Source organism: Protobothrops mucrosquamatus, unplaced genomic scaffold (genome assembly GCF_001527695.2).
Source record: "Protobothrops mucrosquamatus isolate PMUCROS unplaced genomic scaffold, P.Mucros_1.0 scaffold_177, whole genome shotgun sequence".
In the NCBI taxonomy this organism is placed as follows: Eukaryota; Metazoa; Chordata; class Lepidosauria; order Squamata; family Viperidae; genus Protobothrops; species Protobothrops mucrosquamatus.
In genome coordinates this window covers 1,148,929-1,169,027 of record NW_015386253.1, presented here as the reverse complement: position 1 = coordinate 1,169,027, position 20,099 = coordinate 1,148,929, and the positions used below count along the sequence as shown (strand labels likewise).

Genomic DNA, 20,099 nt, shown 5'->3' with positions numbered 1-20,099 from the left:
AATATTTGGTTTTTAATTTGGTTTTATAGGGGTTTATATTTTTTGTTTTTGTACTTGTACTTGTTTTAATATGCTGTGCACCGCCCTGAGTCCTGCGGGAGAAGGGCGGTATATAAATTAAATTATTATTATTATTATTATTATTATTATTATTATTATTATTATTATTATTATTATTATTATTATTATTATTATTATTCCTTAAATGTTATTTGTAAAAGATGAGGTATAGTGTGGTATCAGGGACAGAGATTACATTGTGTGCCCCTATTTAGACTAAGGGCAACAACACTGACAAACAACATTTGGTTATTAGGTTCACACAAGATGCCCAACCAACATCAAACAAAACTTGTTAATTTAGTGCTATTTAGCTCACAGCTTCATAGGATTAGAGTATACTTTTTTCTGAAATACTTTGCTTTCAATGATGCAAGTAGAAGAGCTCAAGTAAGATAATTAATTGGCCTGTTTTTTTTAACTTGAATTTTCTTTTTTAAAATTCTACCTTTATTAGAAGATATAATTTTTATTTATAAAACTTTTTATTTATTTATAAAAACTCAAGGTAGCAAATAAAGCTTCTTCGTTGTATTTTCCCTGCAGCAACAACCCTGTGAGATGAATTGGCCTGAGATAGTGTGACTGCCCAAAGTCATCCAACTGGCTTTCACACTGGGCCAAACTGTCAATCTCAATTGACTGTTAAGAGCTATATACTGATTGATGATTTCTTCAACAAGCCACTGTTGACTCTTAACGAACACATAGACTGATTTTCTCCATTACAATCTGTCCATAACATGATCTTCCAGATCTTCCAATGGCACACCCAAATCACTGCAACTAAGTTCATCCACTTTGCTGTTACCCATATTCTTTCCTTTCATCTTTCTAGCACCTTAGACTTTTCAAGTGATATGTCTGAAGTAGGATAATTTGACCTGGTCATTTGTGCCTTCTCAGGGCGATGTAATAGCTCAGTGGTTAAAATGTTGTGCTTGTCGGTTGGAACGCCGACAACCTGGGTTCAAGACCCAGTGTCGCATGACAGGGTGAGCTTTCATCTTTGCCTAGTTCTTGCCCATCTAGCAGTTTGAAAGCATTCAAATGTGAGTAGATAAATAGGTGCTGCTTCAGTGGAGGAAACAGCACTCCATAATGTCATGCTGGCCATATGACCAAGGAAACATCTTTGGACAGCACTGGCTCGAATGGCCCTTGAAAGACAGCGCTGCTCAATGAGTACCACTTCTACAATCGATTATGACTAGCAGAGTAAAATCCTTTTTCCTTTCCTTTCCTTTCCTTTCCTTTCCTCTTCAAATAAGAATCCTGCGTTCTTTAGTGAGCCATTGATTAGAAAAATATGTGAAACCAGCCAAAACGTAATGATTTCTGATATTTACCAAGCATGCTATATGGATCTCTTTCCTAACATTGGTCTTTCCACAGACTTAACATTTTATTATTTCATAATTATTTGTTTGCTCATTTCTCAAACAATTGTTCAAGTTTGGTATCTTTTTCTTTGTATTTTCATGACAATTTTGATTTCTAGTGCTATATGTAATCAAAAATTCATACTACTGGAAAGAATCATCTGCATCTCTTTATATATTTGACCTTAAAAAAACTACATACATACAACCCAGTTTCTAGGATTACTGGAATTCCTCAGTTCCCTAGAAGTTAAAACCTGAAAAATTCTATTGTGTATCTATGCAAACTTTGGCTGCATTCACATGAACAAATGTTTTCAAAAATTAAGCTATTAATATGTGCTTTTTGCAATTTTATCCTTCCTATTGGGCATTTCTTTAATTGAAACTCCAAATTTATGTTATTTGAACATAATCTTAATTTGGATGTGGTACCTTACTTTATTATAAATAGAGCTGCTGGGTTAGGCAGTTATGTGCTACCATTTTAAACCAGTTTTGTTGGGTTCGCTACACTTCAGCACTGTTCTATCCCCTCAATCTAGACTAATCCTGTCTTTTAAAACCTACCTGAAAATCGGTTCATCAATGTCATTTGATTAACATTGTGAGATGGAATAAAAAGATAAAATATTCTGACATTAATTGAGCGAGAATATAATAAGGAGCCTTTAGCAAGTTCCTAAGTGTCATGCAGTATTTATTTGTAACAGCTTTGTTGTTTTCCACTAGAGCATTTCTTGGGCTGTAAGCCAACTATAAAGTAGCTTTCGGAAGGAATGTCATGTGGTAAACACAAAGAAATATTATTTAAAATATCTGTTGAATATCTCAACTGAAATACTTGGATACAGTACAGTATGTTCCAGCTAATATGACTGATATACAGTTGTATATATGATTGTAGAAAGTTGTATTGTGCAAATCTGTGCTTTAAAATAAATATTGGCTATACTATTTCCGAGCATTCTGGCCTTATCTCACAAAGCATTTAACAGTGATGTTAACTAGACATTTGCCCTCTAAATTTAATTAAAAACTTGGATTATTCAGTGTTTTCAACAAAGAATCCTTCCTACTGTTGTCTGGATTGTCTCTGATATCCAATACTCAGGCTGTGAGTAGGGATGCTTATGTAGGTAAAATTGTACCAGCTATGAGTAAGCTTAGCAAATTCAAACTTTGCAGAAAGCTGAATGGGAGGTAAATGCTTCTCAGCTGGTAGGAGTAAGGAAAATAACATGGAAGTGGCTGGAATTATAAATTCAGGAAAAATTATATTAAAGAATTATATGCATATCTCTCTCATTCTCTTTCTCTGTCCCCTTCCCTCTTAAGAAGAAAAAAAATTTAAACAGCTCAGCAAAGATATGTGTGTGGGAGACCATGAATTTTAATCCTGCCTAGATACAAAGCCAGGGTGACTTGGGCCAGTTATTTTCTTTCAGCCCTAGGAAACAGAAAATGGCAAACCACCTCTGAAAACTTGCCAAGAAAACTGCAGAAGCTTGTCCAGATAGTTGCCAGGAGTCAGCGCGTGTGCACACAAACATCTAAGTAATTTGCTTAAGTTTTGAAAGTTGAATATACTTCCCTCACCTTATGACTTTAAAGCTATGCTTTACTGTTTGATGTGAGCTCAGCAATTTATGGCTTAATCAGAAAAATAATGAAGATAATTATCTTCTTTTTACAACTTATTTTACATACCCTTCCCCCCAAAAAAACGACAATCAAAAGGATGTGTTAGCACAGGTGATGAACCCACCAGACACTTTGAAATTGGCAGTGGAGAGAAGGAAATGAGACATACCATCCAGGAATAATGGGAAATTTTGCAAAAGAGCAAAACACCACATTAAATGTTGTTGCAGGTCCTATTTTCACCTGCTTTATTTCAGCACACACCAGGACATGATGTTTTGCTTTATTTTATTGTGAATTGCAAAGAACCTAACAAATGATAAGTAAGTAAATATTTGTAAATGAGCCAAAAGTGTAATAATGCTACCCACCTTGCCTACTATTGGTTTTATTATAATCTTTATTATAGGCTTTATTATATAAGGGGTAAAAAGAAGAAAAGAATCATACAGTTTTTAACTTGTTCATCCTGTTAATATTTTAAAATAAAGCTTTGTACATCGTAGCAATAATATGATCATCATTTGTACATAGCTCCACATCAAATTCAGTCTTACTATTTTCAAATTTATCTTATCAAGTTTTCAATCTTCAAACTGAATTTAGGGAAACCAATGGCATGTAAAGCTTTTCAACACCAGATTTTCTCATTTTTAACTTAGGTTCTCCTTGAGAAAAATTCCGTAGATCGACATAACCATTTTTGTTTAAATATCTTTTTCCTTCTTGATAGTTTGTTTTAGTGCTGAGTTAATATACAAAAATGTTGGAAGAAATCTTGGAAAAATCCAGTGCAGCTTTTAAGTATGGACAAAATGGTGGACAGGCTTTTTGACCATGAAATTATCTTTCATATTTCATGTTTCACAACATTCCTTTTTGTTGGGAAGAATTCCAAAAGGTACAGGTAGCTCTTGCTTGGTGATTGCCTCATTTAGTAACTATTCACAGTTATAAGATGACAAAGTAACTTTATAACTAATCCCTGCATTTATGACTTTTGCAGATCTCTAAAACAAAGTAAAGCTGAAGTAAGATTGTTAAGTACAGTAGTGGTTTCACTTAATGTACTGATCAAATTACTGGTCTCAGTTGTAGTAGTATAATGAGGATTATCTGTATGCCCATTAATAGCAGTTGCTGAACGCAGGATTTAGTTCTTATTTCATACTAATGTAAAGTAAGTATATATATTCGACTAGAATTACCTAAATAGCTTCAATTTATACTGTAGCTTATCATTTAAAGGCAAATATTTGTAGCTGAGGGTTGAACTGAGGGATCCTTGGTATTCTTTGAGCTTGGTTGTTTTCTTGCAGACATTTAATTATCCAGACTAGGTAACATCGTCAGTCTAGTAAGGCGTGGGGTTTTTGATCTGTTTTATGTTCTAGTAGCTTGCCCTATTAGTATTGGTGAGGGGATCTTAAGAGGTTCTTTGGTTGGGCTGTTTACTGTCAGCTTGTTTGGCAGTTTCTTGATTGGGGTATTGTTTATTTGATTGTTGGCTTGATATTAATCTTGTGGTTAATCTATGCTCATCTCGGTGCTGATTACTGGTGGACAGGTCTTTTTGTTCTTTTTAGCTTGTCTCTTTTTCATGGTCTATAGATAATTTTTATGTCTATGTACCTATTGATGGCTAATTTGTCAGAGTGCCAGACTTCTAGAAATTTCTTAGCGTTTTTGGACTTGGCTTGGTTTAGGATGGTCACAATTTCCCAACTGAAACTATGGTTAAATCTGTTGTGAAATTAAACTATGGTTAAGTATGTTGTGAAATGAGTTTTCATCATGTCTTCTGACTGCTAGTTGGTGTTCATAGATGTGTTCTGCCAGTTCGTACTATGTAGTATTTGTTGCAGTCCTTACACTGTATGCTCTAGATCAGGGGTAGGCAACCTTGGTTCTTTTATGACTTGTGGACTTCAACTCCCAGAATTCCTGAGCTAGCATGGCTGGCTCAGGAATTCTGGGAGTTGAAGTCCACAAGTCATAAAAGAGCCAAGGTTGCCTATCCCTGCTCTAGATGCTGCTGTTTGTTCTTCTAGGGCTACTAGATCCTTTGGTTTGCTTAGGATGTTTTATTTATTTATTTATTTATTTTTTGGATTTATATCCCGCCCTTCTCCCGTAGGACTCAGGGCGGCTGACAATCTATTTAAAATACATACAAAACAATACAAATTTAAAATTAATTAAAAGGAATATTTAAATATTTGTCAAATTTTAAAATATAATTAAAAACCCCCTAAAAATTACCCTAGGACTTTAGTTAGCTTTTGCTCTACACTGATTCCATGTGGTTGTAGTAGTCTGTTGGTGATTTTTTGATGTCTGTTGGTTGGTGGTTTCTTGATTAAGATGTTCTGATGCATGACAGTGGGCTTGTGTTGGTTGGGTTGAGTGATCAGGCACTTTTTGATAAAGTTACGTGGATATACATTTTTGGGGAATATGTTGTATAGATGCTGTTTCCTTTTTCCACTGTTTAGAATTATGCCGTTCAGAGTCAATTCACTGCAGCAATCCCGAACAGCAGAAAATGAAACAGATCATCTATACAACATATTCTACTCAATATGGACAGCCTTAATCATAGTTTCAGTTGGGAAACTGTGACCATCCTAGACCAAGTCAAGTCCAACGTGACTTGTCCAACCAAGTGCCACCAAGAATGGGCCAACTCACCATGGCCAACTTGCTGTGGGCCTGTTTGCCGCAGGACAATTCAATAATTCAATTTAATTATTTAAAATAATTTTAAAATATTTTAATTTTTGTCATTCACGTTTCATTTTGTCCCTCCTTTGGCTTCCTTTCTTTAATCATTCTATTCACTATTTCTTTGATATTAGTGTAACTCTTGTCCTGTGGTGAGCTGGCCATGCGGTGAGTTGGCTATGGCGAGTTGTCCTAGACCCATTTCTAGAAGCTTGGCACTCTGACAAATAGCCATCAAGACATATAGACGTAAATAATATCTATAGATTATACAAAACAGACAATTAGCAAGCCAAAAGGGAGACAAAAAGACCTAAGCATCTCTCCAGCAGAAATCACTGTTAGCCTAACAATGCTCATTTAATATTCAGCAGATTAAACAAATGTATAATGTATTAAAAATTGTAACAGATGGCTAGAGATTTCTGGTGAGGATGTCTAGGGCCTTCTGAGGTAGGAAGGAAGATGGCAATATGAATGACTCTCCTTTAGCAACAACCGGTGTCCAGCTGATTTTGAGGTTTTGTTGGCACCCTTGCAGTCTGAAGAACTGTCCAGAATTAAGGAGAGACCTGGAAATTAATCCCTTTTGTTCTCTGCATGGACATTACTTGGGAACTTTTGTGGTTGCTTGGTGAATGATTGTCTGAGAAGTGGAGCTTCCCTGGTGTTCAATGCTCTGGCATAGCTTGAAGAACAGACTCTAGAATGAACTCCCCCCCCTCCCATTTCTAAAGTATCATAACAAGTTTGCTTTTTATTCAGTATGAAGTTCAGATGTTATAATTTAGGGGCAAACCAGACATGGTGAATATTTAATGCTTTATGAAAAATAATCCTTAATGGAGTATGTTGAAGGGTACTTAAGAGAATTTCCATAAAACAATCATTAAGACATTATTTTAGCAGCTAAATATAGCAATATGTTATTAAAATCTGAATTTGCTGAATTAAACATTTCAGTGTAAAAATATTTTCAATTATATTAACTTTTTAAAATAATCCTATTGCCATAAAAGAAATTGCTCATATTTTTAGCTTTATTTTTTAATACTATCAAAATTTGTAACTTAATATCAGATATTCTTTAATTACAGTATTTGTCTCCCTGCTATTTTTGTTTTGTTTTGTTTTGTGTGTGTGTGTGTGCATGCGCGAGCATGCATGGATGTGCGTGTTCAAGCAGTCTTGACTTCCAGCAACTGTCTGGACAAGTCCATATTGTTTTCTTACCATTTTCAAAAGTGTTTGAAATCATCCAGCTGGTCTAATGCAGGATTAAAATTCATAGTCTTCCAGTTTCTAGCTTGACGCCTTTAACTATTACACCAAAGTAGCTCTTCTCCTGTCCAGCCACTAGTTTGTAAATTGTAAAGCTCAGATTCAATCTAAAAAAATAACATGGGACTAGCTTTAGTATAGAATTTTATATTTTCTTGGTTGGTTTTTATTGCTTGTCTTTTTTTCCTGGGTTTAGTTTAAAACTAGGCAATGTATTTACATAAACTAAGTCACTACTACAATGTATTACTCCTACAATATCACTAAACGAAAGCAGAAAGACAGATAGATACAAAATTTAATTTTTCAAGTAATGCTATGTACACTTTATTGCCTGTATATCCACAATGGTAAGCAGTGAACTATAAATACACAATGTAATTGAACAGTAGAAACAAGAATGTTACACATAAGAGAATGAGGAAGAAAAAGGCTATTTTCCTGATTTGCAGCTGCTAAAAAAGCCAGTGATGAATAATGTAATTTTCCCCTTACATTTATTTCTAAAGTATTTTCCCAACAGACAGTTTCTGCAACAGCAAATTGTATTTTCAGTAACCACATATTAACTTTTCCAGTCAGAATAATTTCTGATAAAAATCAAAGTAACTTATTAGATAACTGCAAGTATTCTATTTATTACAAAGTAATAAGCAAATTGTGATATTAGTTCTTTTAAAAACAATATTTGGCTGCATGTTAAGGTATTAGACTCTGAACATATACTGTAGTAGCAAAGGAACAAAAAATAAAATAAAAATAATTATTTTATAGACAATGTTTTTCACAAGACATTATTGATAGCAGCTTAGTCAAAAGTATTCACCCTGAAAGAGGTAGAGAGAATCTTAATCTAGCAGAAAAACCCATCATCCTTGGCACTGCTATAATCTCTCCTGCAAATACACAATCCCTAAAAGAAGATAATTCAACAAAGAATCATTTCAGGTATTGTGAGATGGGTACACATCTTATTCTCACCCCCCCAGATAAGAATCTTGGTACTTTTGTCTGAGATACAGAAGTAAATTTATTTTCATTCTCTCTTTGACTATTCATTTCATAAATATAAGGATGCATTATTCACAATAAACTTTTTAAAGGTTACAGAAACAACCTGAAAACATTTCCATATCTTAGTCCAGATGGCTGCAATAACACCAGTTCAAGATAACCTCAAGATAACCATGCAATAAATTTAGGGCACTTTCCAATTCAAATTTAACTCCTAAACCAGTGGTTTTAAGAGTTTTCCCCATTCCATGCCTTTAAAATAATCAGTGCACAAATCTTCAATCTTGCAACGTATCATTGTGGAACAGTTTCCTGCAGTGATGTCATATATCCTTATGTGAGTGAGATTGACAGAAGTACTGGTTTCAATAATTAATTTGAGAGGAAGTATTCTACTAACAAATGATAAAATAGACATACCAAGCATGCTTATACAAAGCATTCTATTCTGAACCATCTTGCTTGAAGATGATACAGGTGGTTCATATCCATTAAGTGATTTTGCTAATCCTGATCTAGGAAAGCAGGATGCTATACAACCCAATTTTGCAATACTATATTCTGTATAGCTCCTTCATGGATTAATTACTGCCTTGTCATGACGAAGGGGCTTGCGTAACTCAATGAAGCTATGAGCTATGCCGTGCAGGGCCACCCAAGACGGACAGGTCATAGCAGAGAGTTCTGACAAAATGTGATCCACTGGAGAAGGAAATGGCAACCCACTCCAGTATCTTTGCCATGAAAACCCCATGGACAGTACCAAAAGGCAAAAAGATATGACGCTGGAAGATGAGCCCCTCAGGTCGGAAGGTGTCCAATATGTTACTGGGGAAGAGCAGAGGGCTAGTACTAGTAATGCCAGAAAGAGTGAAGTGACTGGGCCAAAACCGAAAGGACGCTCAGCTGTGGATGCATCTGGTGGTGAAAGGAAAGTCTGATGCTGTAAAGATCTTTTCTCCATAGGAACCTGGAATGTAAGATCCAGAGAATCAAGGCAAGCTAGACGTGGTCAAACAAGAGATGACAAGACTGAACATCGACATCTTAGGAATCAGCGAACTAAAATGGACAGGAATGGGTGAATTTAATTCAGATGACCATCAGGTATACTACTGCGGGCAAGAATCCCTCAGAAGAAATGGAGTAGCCTTCATAGTCAATAAAAGAGTAGGAAAAGCAATACTGGGATACAATCCTCCAAAATGACAGAATGATCTCAGTTCAAATCCAAGGCAAACCATTCAATATCACAATAGTCCACGTTTATTCCCCAACCACTGGTGCTGAAGATGATGAAATTGACTGGTTCTATGAAGCTCTACAGCACCTTATAGAATTAACACCAAAAAATGATATCCTTATCATCATGGGGGATTGGAATGCTAAAGTAGGAAGCCAAAAGATAACCGGAATAACAGGCAAGTTTGGCCTTGGAGTACAAAATGAAGCAGGGCTGATAGAATTTTGTCAAGAGAATACGATGGTCATAGCAAACACTCTTTTCCAACAACCCAAGAGATGGCTCTACACATGGACATCACCAGACGGTCAACAAAGAAATCAGATTGACTATGTGCTCTGTAGCCAAAGATGGAGAAGCTCTATACATTCAGTAAAAACAAGACCAGGAGCTGACTGTGGCTCAGATCATGAGCTTCTCGTTGCAAAATTTAGGCTTAAATTGAAGAAAGTAGGGGGAAACACTAGGCCACTCGGGTATGAACTAAATCATATCCCTGATGAATATACAGTAGAGGTGACAAATAGATTTAAGGAATTAGATCTGATAGACAGAGTGCCTGAAGAACTATGGATGGAGGTTTGCAACATTGTACAAGAGGTAGAAACTAAAACCATCCCAAAGAAAAAGAAATGCAAGAAAGTAAAATGGCTGTCTGAGGAAGCTTTGCAAATAGCTGAGGAAAGAAGGGAAGCAAAAGGCAAGGGAGAAAGAGAAAGATACACCCAATTGAATGCAGAATTCCAGAGAATAGCTAGAAGAGATAAGAATGCCTTCTTAAATGAACAGTGCAAAGAAATAGAAGAAAACAATAGAATAGGGAGAACCAGAGATCAAGAAAATTGGAGATATGAAGGGAACGTTTCATGCAAAGATGGGCATGATAAAGGACCAAAATGGCAGGGACCTAAGAGGCAGAAGAGATTAAGAAGAGGTGGCAAAAGTACACAGAAGAACTATACAAGAGCTTAACGTCCCAGATAACCACGATGGAGTGGTCACCGACCTCGAGCAGACATTCTAGAATGTGAAGTGAAATGGGCCTTAGGAAATCTGAGCAACAACAAAGCTAGTGGTGGTGACAGTATTCCAGCTGAGCTATTCAAAATCTTAAACGATGATGCAGTAAAAGTGCTACACTCAATTTGCCAGAAAATTTGTAAAACTCAACAGTGGCCACAGGATTGGAAAAGGTCAGTTTACATTCCAATTCCAAAGAGAGGCAATGCCAAAGAATGTACAAACTATTGCACCATTGCACTCATTTCACATGCTAGTAAAGTTATGCTTAAAATCCTACAAGCTAGACTCCAGCAGTATGTGGACTGAGAACTACCAGAAGTACAGGCAGGATTTTGAAGAGGCAGAGGAACTAGAGATCAAATTGCCAATTTTTGTTTATATGACAAATATTCAATGGTTGATCAATCAAGCTTTATGGACACTGCTTTCTGCTCCGCTATTGGCATTATGATAATATATGAAGTATCTTCAGTATAGAGACTAGTCTAGCTGCGGTTCAGCTCAATCCAGCATTGATATTTGCTGTCTTCCCACTTTGTGCATCCAAGCAGAAGCATCCCTCCCCAAAAATTATTCTTAAAACCAGGAAGGAAAAACCATGTTATTTTTCAGTTTAGTAAAAATGAGGAAATTTAGACCATACTTAAAGCTTAAAGGCATTCCTGTTTAATTAGTTTTTTTGAAAAATAAAAATGTACATTAACACTGATAAAAATCAATGGAAAGACACACAGAGGAGTGCAAACAGAAAACATGATGGGTTAGTTAAAAAAATATGTTGCTTCAGTCAAGTGATATTAATACTGTCTTTTCCTTGGATATGGAATTACTGGAACAGTCACATGCAGGCTGAGAGCAGCCCTTCATTAGGGGGGGAAAAGATTGAGAGGGAGAAGAACTCCAAAAAATGCATTTGAGAATTTTCCTTTTATTGATGTGCCTTTCCTCCTAGTTAAAAGATGGGTTTCAGGATTACTAGCTTTGTCCTGGAACATCTGCTGAGGCATCACCTGTTCCAGATCCTGTTTGTGCACGCTTGATATAAAGATTCAACAATTTCATCTGCAGATTTAAATTAGTAAATAACATGTTTAGTTCTTATAACATACTTAGATAAGTCAGAAAAATATTTTTTAATTTTTAAACTAACAGTGATTGAACAATGAACATTAAAAGAACAATGAAAAAGATTTGTAATGGAATGCTATATACAGAGGAAAGAAGCCTAATTAGAGCTATAGAACATACAATTTATTGGCAATAATTCTCACATTAATATTCTCCTCAAAGTAGTTTTAATTTACTGTATATAATGATCGATATAACTTAATTAGACATGGTAAGGAACAACAGTCCTTTTTTCATCTTCAAATTTTTATTATAAAGATAGATGCTTTCAGTTCTAAATGATTTGTGACTGCTGAACTGGGTGAACTGTAGTTTGTTTGATAATTTCAAAATCTGAAACTGTGTTTTGATCCTGCCATAGTTTAACAACACATAGTTTGCAAGGCATAAATGGAAGAAAAAAGGTTGATTTTAAACTCTAAATGGAAGTTTTTAAATCTTCATATATGGAAACAGAAATGGAAATTTGTTATTTCTTAGATCTAGACTATTGATATATGGGCCTATATCTTATATTCATACCACTGATACATGGTTTAAATGTCAATTATTTGCCCTCAACTTTTTAGTACTGTTAACTAATTATTTTTAAAACAACATCACAATCTTAATTTAAAAATAAAATTTCATTGATTTTACTCTATAATAAAACTTCCTTATGTTTTCCTAAGAGCTTAGGTTCTTTACACTGACTAGCATGACTTTTATAAGTGAAAAAGCTATCATTTGTAATTATAATTCCATGAATGATAACTTTTTTTTTTCTTCAATCAAATGCATGTCTAATCAAATCTATTACAGGTAGTCTTTGACTTACGACTACAATTGAGTCCAAAATTTATGTTGATAAGAAGACAGTTATTGAGTGGGTTTTGTTCCATTTTACGACCTTTCTTGCCTCAGTTAAGTGAATCACTGCAGTTGTTAAGTTAGTAACAATTTGCTTGATAGAAGGTTGCAAAAAGTGATCTTATGACCTGGAGACACTGCAATTCTCATAAAACATGCCAGTTGTCAAGACTCTGAATTTTAATCACATGACCAGAGAGATGCTGCAAGGTCATAAGTGTGAAAAATTATCATAAGTTACTTTTTTCCAGTGCTATTATAACTTCACTAAATGAATGTAAGCTGAAGACTACCTGCAATTGATTTCAAAAGGTTTTTTAAAAAATGTATATAGAAGTGCTTGTTAAAGAACTTTTGTCAAGCTACATAAATAAAACAGTATTACTACATTTAAAAATTGTTTAAATAGCAGTGACCATTAAAAAAATTTGAAACAAAAGATGACATAAAATTCTGTCCAAATGAGATTTTTCTTTATTTAGAATTTAATACATGTTTGGCATATTACTTGATACTATAGGATACAATCCCAGTCTCACTCCACTGGGATTGGCCCGTACCACTCGTGCTGGCAGAGGAGGCATGCTATGCGTCCTGTCAGCCAGATTATTCAGCTGTCGGGGTTCAGGAGGATGGCCTTCTCTACTGTTGCTCCTACCTTGTGGAACATCTCCCCCCCCCATATGAGGTTGGCCACAGCCCTCCTATCTTTTCGTAAGGGTCTAAAGACATAGCTCAGACAATTGGCTTAGGGCCCCAGTCGGGGATCGGCACAATGGAGGTGGTAGATTAAGGAATAACAGACCCCACCTCCTTCTCCACTCCACCCCACCCTCACCATGTATCCTTGATTTAGTGTCTGATTTTAACTTATGTTTTAACTGTATATGTAACTGTAAGCCACCCAGAGTTACCTATGATAAGATGGACAGCCAATAAATGTCAGAAATAAAAAAAATAATAAATTGTACAAGCCTCTCAATAATTGAATATTATAAGCTTTGATAATAAATTTTAATGCTCATAGGGTGCTTTTTGCATTCTATTTAATTAACTATTAACTATTTAATTAAGGTATGCTTCATTTTGCTTTATAGCAGGGGTCCTCAACCTTGGCAATTTTAAGACTTGTGGACTTCAGCTCCCAGAATTCTTCAGCCAGCCCTAGGCTGTCTTGAGGAATTCTGGGAGTTGAAGTCCACAAGTCTTAAAGTTGCCAAGGTTGAGGACCCCTGCTTTATAGAGTAAGTTTCATCTATGATATAATGGCAATTATTGTTTGTAATCAGGAATTAATTACTGAAGAGAAAAAAGGGCATCAAGTATATGAGCACAATGTTCATTCAATAAGACCGAACAGTGGATATATATTTTGATGCTGTCATCTTTATACTTTCTTTATAACATTTTAGCAACTTTTATTTCAAGCATGCTGATTAAATCATTGCCTAGTTTATTATTCTCATTTTTAGTAAGTTGTCTATCATTCCCCTAGCTCCAAATTACTCAAGACAATTGATTTGAATAGTATTTTTCCCCAATTCACACTATTGTTAAAGAACTGGATATATGACCTCTATCTTTGACTAAGAGAAACAGTATGTAACAGACAAATCTTCCAATATAAAGCTATGACATTCTAGGTGCTTTTGTATGCAGGATTACGAATTGAACTAACAGCTTTCCAATTCACAGTCTAAAATAATATGACTGCATGAAGCTACCATGATTTCACTAATGTTTAAAACTATTTATATGTTTTATTCAAGTCCTTATAGTCAGTATATCAACAACCATATTCATTTATATATTATCAATCTATTTATACATTTTATTTTCCAATACACTTCCAGATTCAAATAGTAGCCAAAGAGAGATGCTGAACAAATTTCTGTCCCTAAGACTCCCCTCCACCTTTTTTCTAATCCCCCCAGATTAGAAAAAAATCAAAATCAGGTCCTGGTATGGCATGTCACTTACTTTGCTACCTGTGAGTTGACTAAGATGTGGCTTCAGCTCATCACCAATTACTGCATGAATAGCTACAAGGCAGAAAACACATGCCTTTCGAACGCTGCTTTCAGAGTTATCATAGCCCTAGAAAAGAAGTAATTGAAATGCATATCAATCCAAATAAAATTGATATTCCTAAAACATGTTTAGAAAAAAATATATTTCAGTCAAATATTCTATAAAGTTAGAAGATTACTTGAAAAATTAAATAATCTTTGGAAAAATACTTTTGCAACGTTCTTTCTATTGTTTATGTTTCTGTATCTTCTTACCTGTATTAAACCTGGCACTATCTCTGGCAAAAGCTGAGCAAGAATTTCTTTAGGTACTCTTTCAATAACTTTGGTCTGCATTTTGATTGCAGCCAGATTTATAGGATAATCTGCTGTTTGAATGATGGGACAAAGTACTTTAATGCATTGATCTGGACTAATGGATGTGGCCAACATAGTAGCAGCCTCTTCAGCTGATCTTACCACCTAATGGATTAAAGAAAAATATAGAAATCGAATAATATTACACTTGTATATTTTTTTTGATATGTAGAATATTAAATGTCAATATATTTTGCTTTACAATAGAAATTTCTGTCACAACAGCAGTATATTATCAATATTGATACAACAATATCAATATTTAAACAAAATAGCTTCAGATTTGAAATTTATCTGGATATGTTGGAAAAATGAACTAATATATCTAGGAAATATTCCATAACAACTTTTATTGACATTATAATTATGCTAATTTTAAAATGAAAAAAATCATTCTAGAAAATATGAGATGTATATGTTCAAATTTCTGTTATATCTACATCTTAATCCATTATTTCCAATTAAAATGAATTCATGAGAGGAAATGTAATTAATTGCCACATTTACTGCCTTGTAATATACAAAAATAAAACTAATGAATATATTGACATTATTGTTTAATAATAAAACTGACAGAACAGACAATAATATCCCTAGAAGCATTTAAACTTTGTAGACAATTTTATGCTGTTGGGAAAATGATAAGGATCTTATTTAGCAAGGAGGTCCATGATCAAAGATTATAAGATTTTCATACCTTGTTAAAACAGATGTTTATAAAAATCTGTATTATTTGAATTTTTTTGAATAGGACATATGATTTTCTCATTTAAATTCCTGAAATTTGTCTTATGAAAAAATTATATTCTTTATCTTCCTCACTGAATACCATATTATTACTTCAATCAGTTTAATATTGTTTAATACAAAGTTGTATACAAACCTCCTTATGAGGGTCCTTATGAGCTTCTAAAGTCTTCATTATTGTGAGTTCTGCATAATTTCTAAACCTTGCTGGTTGATGTCTTAAAATTTCTCTTAAGACTTTCAGTGCCAGGGCTCTAATTGAATGCTGAAAGTTTAAGGATTGTTAATTAGTTTTGCTCATATAACTTTCAACTCATTATTGTTGATAATGGAACTATTTAGCATTATATTTTTGAAATTTTATTCCAAATATTGAAGTTTTTTCTTCACAACCACATTTGATAAAGAATCGTACACATTTATTTAATATTTATACATTACACATTATTTTAATAAAATAGTAGCTATGATCTTATTGTAACTGCACGGTGTGATTGTGATATCACTAAGAGACACTTTACTTTAAGGAGACTGAAATACTGAAAACTGTATTCTACTGTCTGTATTAAAGAATATAGTTATAATAAAGCAATATGCCCCTGTTTTTCACCTATTTTTAAAGTTAGTAATCCTGACATAAGTAACATTCAAGAGGGACCCAAAGGTGCTTTTTAAAAAGGCAAACTTTCTTTATTTTTCCTTGAAGACTTTTTGCTTCCCATCCAAGAAGCTTCTTCAGTTTTGGATGAGAAGTGAAAAAGCTTTGAAAAAGCACTTTTGGGACAATCATGACTTGGATGATGAAGAATCTCCATACACATTCAAGAGAGCCATAATGGTATAGTAGTTAAAGAGTTAGACTGGAAAACGGAGATTGAATTTTAGTCCTCCTGTAGTTATGAAAGCCCAATGGATAATTTTGGTGTAATTATTCTCTCTCAAACCAACCCACCTCACACTGTTATTATTGTGGCAAAAAGAGAATATCAGAACATTATGTATGCCACCTTGAGTTGTGTTAAAAATAAAGGCAAGTTATAAATTTAATAATTATCATATCAGTAACTTCATCATCCAGGCAAATAAAACTATTATATAATTTTTCTTTGTCCATTTTGGGCTTTACCTCTTTGTCTCCAAGAGTTTCAAGTAACAAAAGAAGAATTGTTTTGAAATGCTCATCCCAAACACCAAAAGACTCCTCCTGAGTCAATTTCATTAGCTCATAAAGAGCAGCTTTCCGTTCTTCAGCTCTCTCATTATGGTTTGATAACTCCTTTAGCAATTCTGCAACTAGATCAGAATGGTCCAGGGAAGGTTCTGTAGCAAAAGTAAAAGTTAAATTATTTAATTAGTAAAAAGAGTATCATTCTTCTTACTTTACATGTCAAGGTATAGAATATTTATGAAACAATAGATAAACAACATGGGGATGGAACATAACCCTGATATCATATTTCATTTTATTACAAAATATGGCATTTATCATTAAAATCTCCTACTATGAACAAGGATGTTCTCTTCACCACCCATTGGGAGTCAAGACTTTTTGAAAAGAAAAGAAAAGCACAAAGGACTACAGTAAGAGGAACATTTCTCTCTATAGAGTGATCACCCTAAGATCCTTAGCTATGGAAGGCGTTGGAAGCTATGGAAGGATTCGATCTCGCCTCAAATCATTCTTAATTTTTTTGACCCTCTTTACCAGTATAAAATGTTATTACTTTCTCAAAAACTTTTACATAAGCATCTCAGCAGTGGTAGTCACAAATAGAATCTGCAAGTCACAAACAAGCCCAAACTGAAGATATGCCCAAATTACCCCTTGAGGGTAATCACCCCAGTTTAAGAACCAGTGATTTAGATCCTTTCTCATCTTTACCTTAAGAGAAATCTTAAAAGACACAAAAAAATACGCCATGTTTTCTTCCTAGGTTGCCTTTACAAAGTATCAATTGAGTAAATTCCTATTGTATATTGAAAAAAATACTGCATTATGTTTAGAAAAAAGATGAACGTTAGCTCCTAGTAATAAAATCTGTATGACTCCATGTGTAATAAAAAAATGAAAAGCACTAGAAAAAGGTAGTATCAGATCTATTTTGGTGCAAAGGAAGCTAAATGGAAGTATCTATGAGGAATCAAGTGTGACTTGAAAAGGACTACAGGTAGTCCTCGAGTTACGAGTGTAATGGAGCCTGCCCATTCCACTCGTAACTCGAAAACTCGTAGAGTGAATCTTGTACTTCGAACGAGATCACCCCCTTGCTCATTAAGACTTCCTTTCAATAAGTTTCCTTGCGTTTTGAAGCACCCGTGTAAAGGCACAGAAAGGAGTGCTCTGTTTCTCAAGTGCCCTATTCCAGGCATATTGAGCTTGCAGTCTTTGCCAGATCTCCATTGGGATAAAAAAATGTTTCAGCACCTATAGAATGCTTCCAAACGCAGGGACTGGTTGCGTTTGGAAGTGTTCTATAGGTGCTGAAAGACTTTTTATTTCAACAGAGATCTGGCAGAGACTGCAAGCTCTGTATGCCTGGAATGGGGCACTTGAGAAATGGAGCGCCCCTTTTCATGCAGTCACACAGGGTGCTTCAAAACACAGGGAATCCCTGCATTTTGAATAGCCCCACCAGAGCAAAAACACTCCACAATCCACAATGCCAAATCCTAACCCCCCACAACACCCCAGGACATCCACAATGCCAAATCCTAACTCCCACCCCAGGGCAACCACATTCCTTCACTAACCTCATTTCCAGCTCTGTGTGACTTAAAAAAAAAAAAAGATCAATCCGACCTTCCAACTTTTTGTGGAAAAAAAAAAGGTCTCACAAAGTTGGAAAGTCTGATTGAACTTTTTTTTTTTTTACCAGTAGTCCCACAGGCTTTTGTTGCCCTGCATGCAGTGGCGGAGAACAGAGCTGGAAAGGTTAGTGAAGGGAGGCCTTGGAGAAGCGAAGGAGACGGGGAAGGGTCTGCTCTGACCGCTGCTGCCTCACTCTGCCAGTATCAGGGCTCGGAGGCTTATTTTCACCAGACAAGCCATTTCTCAAGCCCCTTCCTGGCAAAAATAGAGCCAAAGCGTACCTTGCTCTTATTGAGAGCAATCTTGCGAAAACATGCCTCTGGAGCAAGCCGGCCTTATTGAGAGCAATCCTGCTCTGCGCCTCCATTTCCTTTCACTCAGACGGAGCAGACAAACCTGAGTCACACGGAGTTTCAAGCAATCACAGAGCGTTCCTTTCCGTTTCTGAAGTGCCCCACTGCAGGCACACAGACCTTCCAATCTCTTTCAGAGATTGTGTTTCGATAAAAAGTGTTTGAGCAGCAGCAGCTTGAGTTTTTCCACTCTGTCCCAAAGGAAGAAACCGGAGATGCAGAGCAGGATTGCTCTCAAGAAGATGCAGGTGTGCTGCATGCACCAGCCTTATTGAAAGCAATCCTGCTCTGCGCCTGTTTCCTTTCACTCGAAGCAGAGAAACTCAAGCCGCTGCCGCTCAGTGAGGAGGATGAGAGGATGAGAAGAGTGGTGAGGATTTGTGCCAGCTGGCCGGCCGAGGACTAGATCAGGCAGGCTGAGTGGCTGGTTGGGGAGGAGGATATGGCCGTTCAGGTGGTTGCCACTTCTGCCAGCTTGGATGCGGGTACAAGGGACCTGGTCCCGTGATGTCTCCCCACTTGAAGGCTTTGTTCCTGCCCTCAAACTAAGGATGGCGCATGCGAGCAAGCAGCACACCCGGGCAACGGATGGAATTGATTCTTTTGTTTTTTAACAAAATTTTATTTATAATACAATTTAAAAAAAACTTTGGATATAATGTGATATTTCAGTATATACATTCTTATCAAATTATTCCACATTGTACACTCAATTCTTCATCTCTAAATATACATCTAAATTTTATATACAATACTTAATCTATTTCTCTATTTGCTAACTTAAAATTACTTATATTTCTATCTTAACGCTAGCCTATAATCCCAACCGTCCTCCTCGAATCCCTCCAACAGTAAAATTTATCCCAGGTTTTGAAATAAACTGATGTACATTTGTCTTTCAATACCATTGTGAGCCTGTCCATTTCCGCACATGATAATATTTTATATAGTGTCTCTTCCTCTGTGGGAATTTCTTTGCTCTTCCATTTTTGCGCGAACGCTAGCCTAGCTGCAGTCAAGATATGTAACAGCAAATAGATTGTTCCTTTATTGTATTTCTCTGTAGTTATTCCCAACAGGAAAAGTTCAGGTTTTAACTCTAAGTCCAACATTAATATATCTTTCAGCCATCTTCGTATCCTGTTCCAATACTCACAAGCCTTTGAGCATTCCCACCACATATGATAATATGATCCTATTGCTGTTTTACATTTCCAGCATAAAGGTGAGATATTTGGACCCATTTTGGCTAACCTTATGGGTGGGAAGTGCCATCTATAAAACATCTTATAGAGATTTTCCTTGTACGAGGTAGCTAGAGTGAGTTTCCTATTTCTTTCCCACAATTCTTGCCAAATATGCAGATCGATACTGAAACCAAAATCCTACTCCAAATTAGCATAGTCTTCTTGACCTGTTCTTCATACATTGCCTGATCTAAAAGAAAGTGATATA

The 20,099-nt window shown here is 35.4% G+C and overlaps 1 protein-coding gene across 1 annotated transcript in view; it reads right to left on the bottom strand.

The window, feature by feature from the left end:
- Positions 1-10,970: 10,970 nt before the first annotated feature.
- CLASP2 (cytoplasmic linker associated protein 2) overlaps positions 10,971-20,099 on the bottom strand; it is a 163,234-nt gene continuing 154,105 nt past the window's right edge. The window contains exons 33-37 of the mRNA XM_029285485.1: positions 16,609-16,802; positions 15,619-15,747; positions 14,634-14,840; positions 14,329-14,445; positions 10,971-11,433 (exon numbers count right to left, since the gene is read on the bottom strand). Of these exons, the coding sequence (XP_029141318.1) occupies positions 11,347-11,433; positions 14,329-14,445; positions 14,634-14,840; positions 15,619-15,747; positions 16,609-16,802 (734 nt within the window). The 3' untranslated portion in view covers positions 10,971-11,346. The remainder of the gene's footprint in view (positions 11,434-14,328; positions 14,446-14,633; positions 14,841-15,618; positions 15,748-16,608; positions 16,803-20,099) is intronic.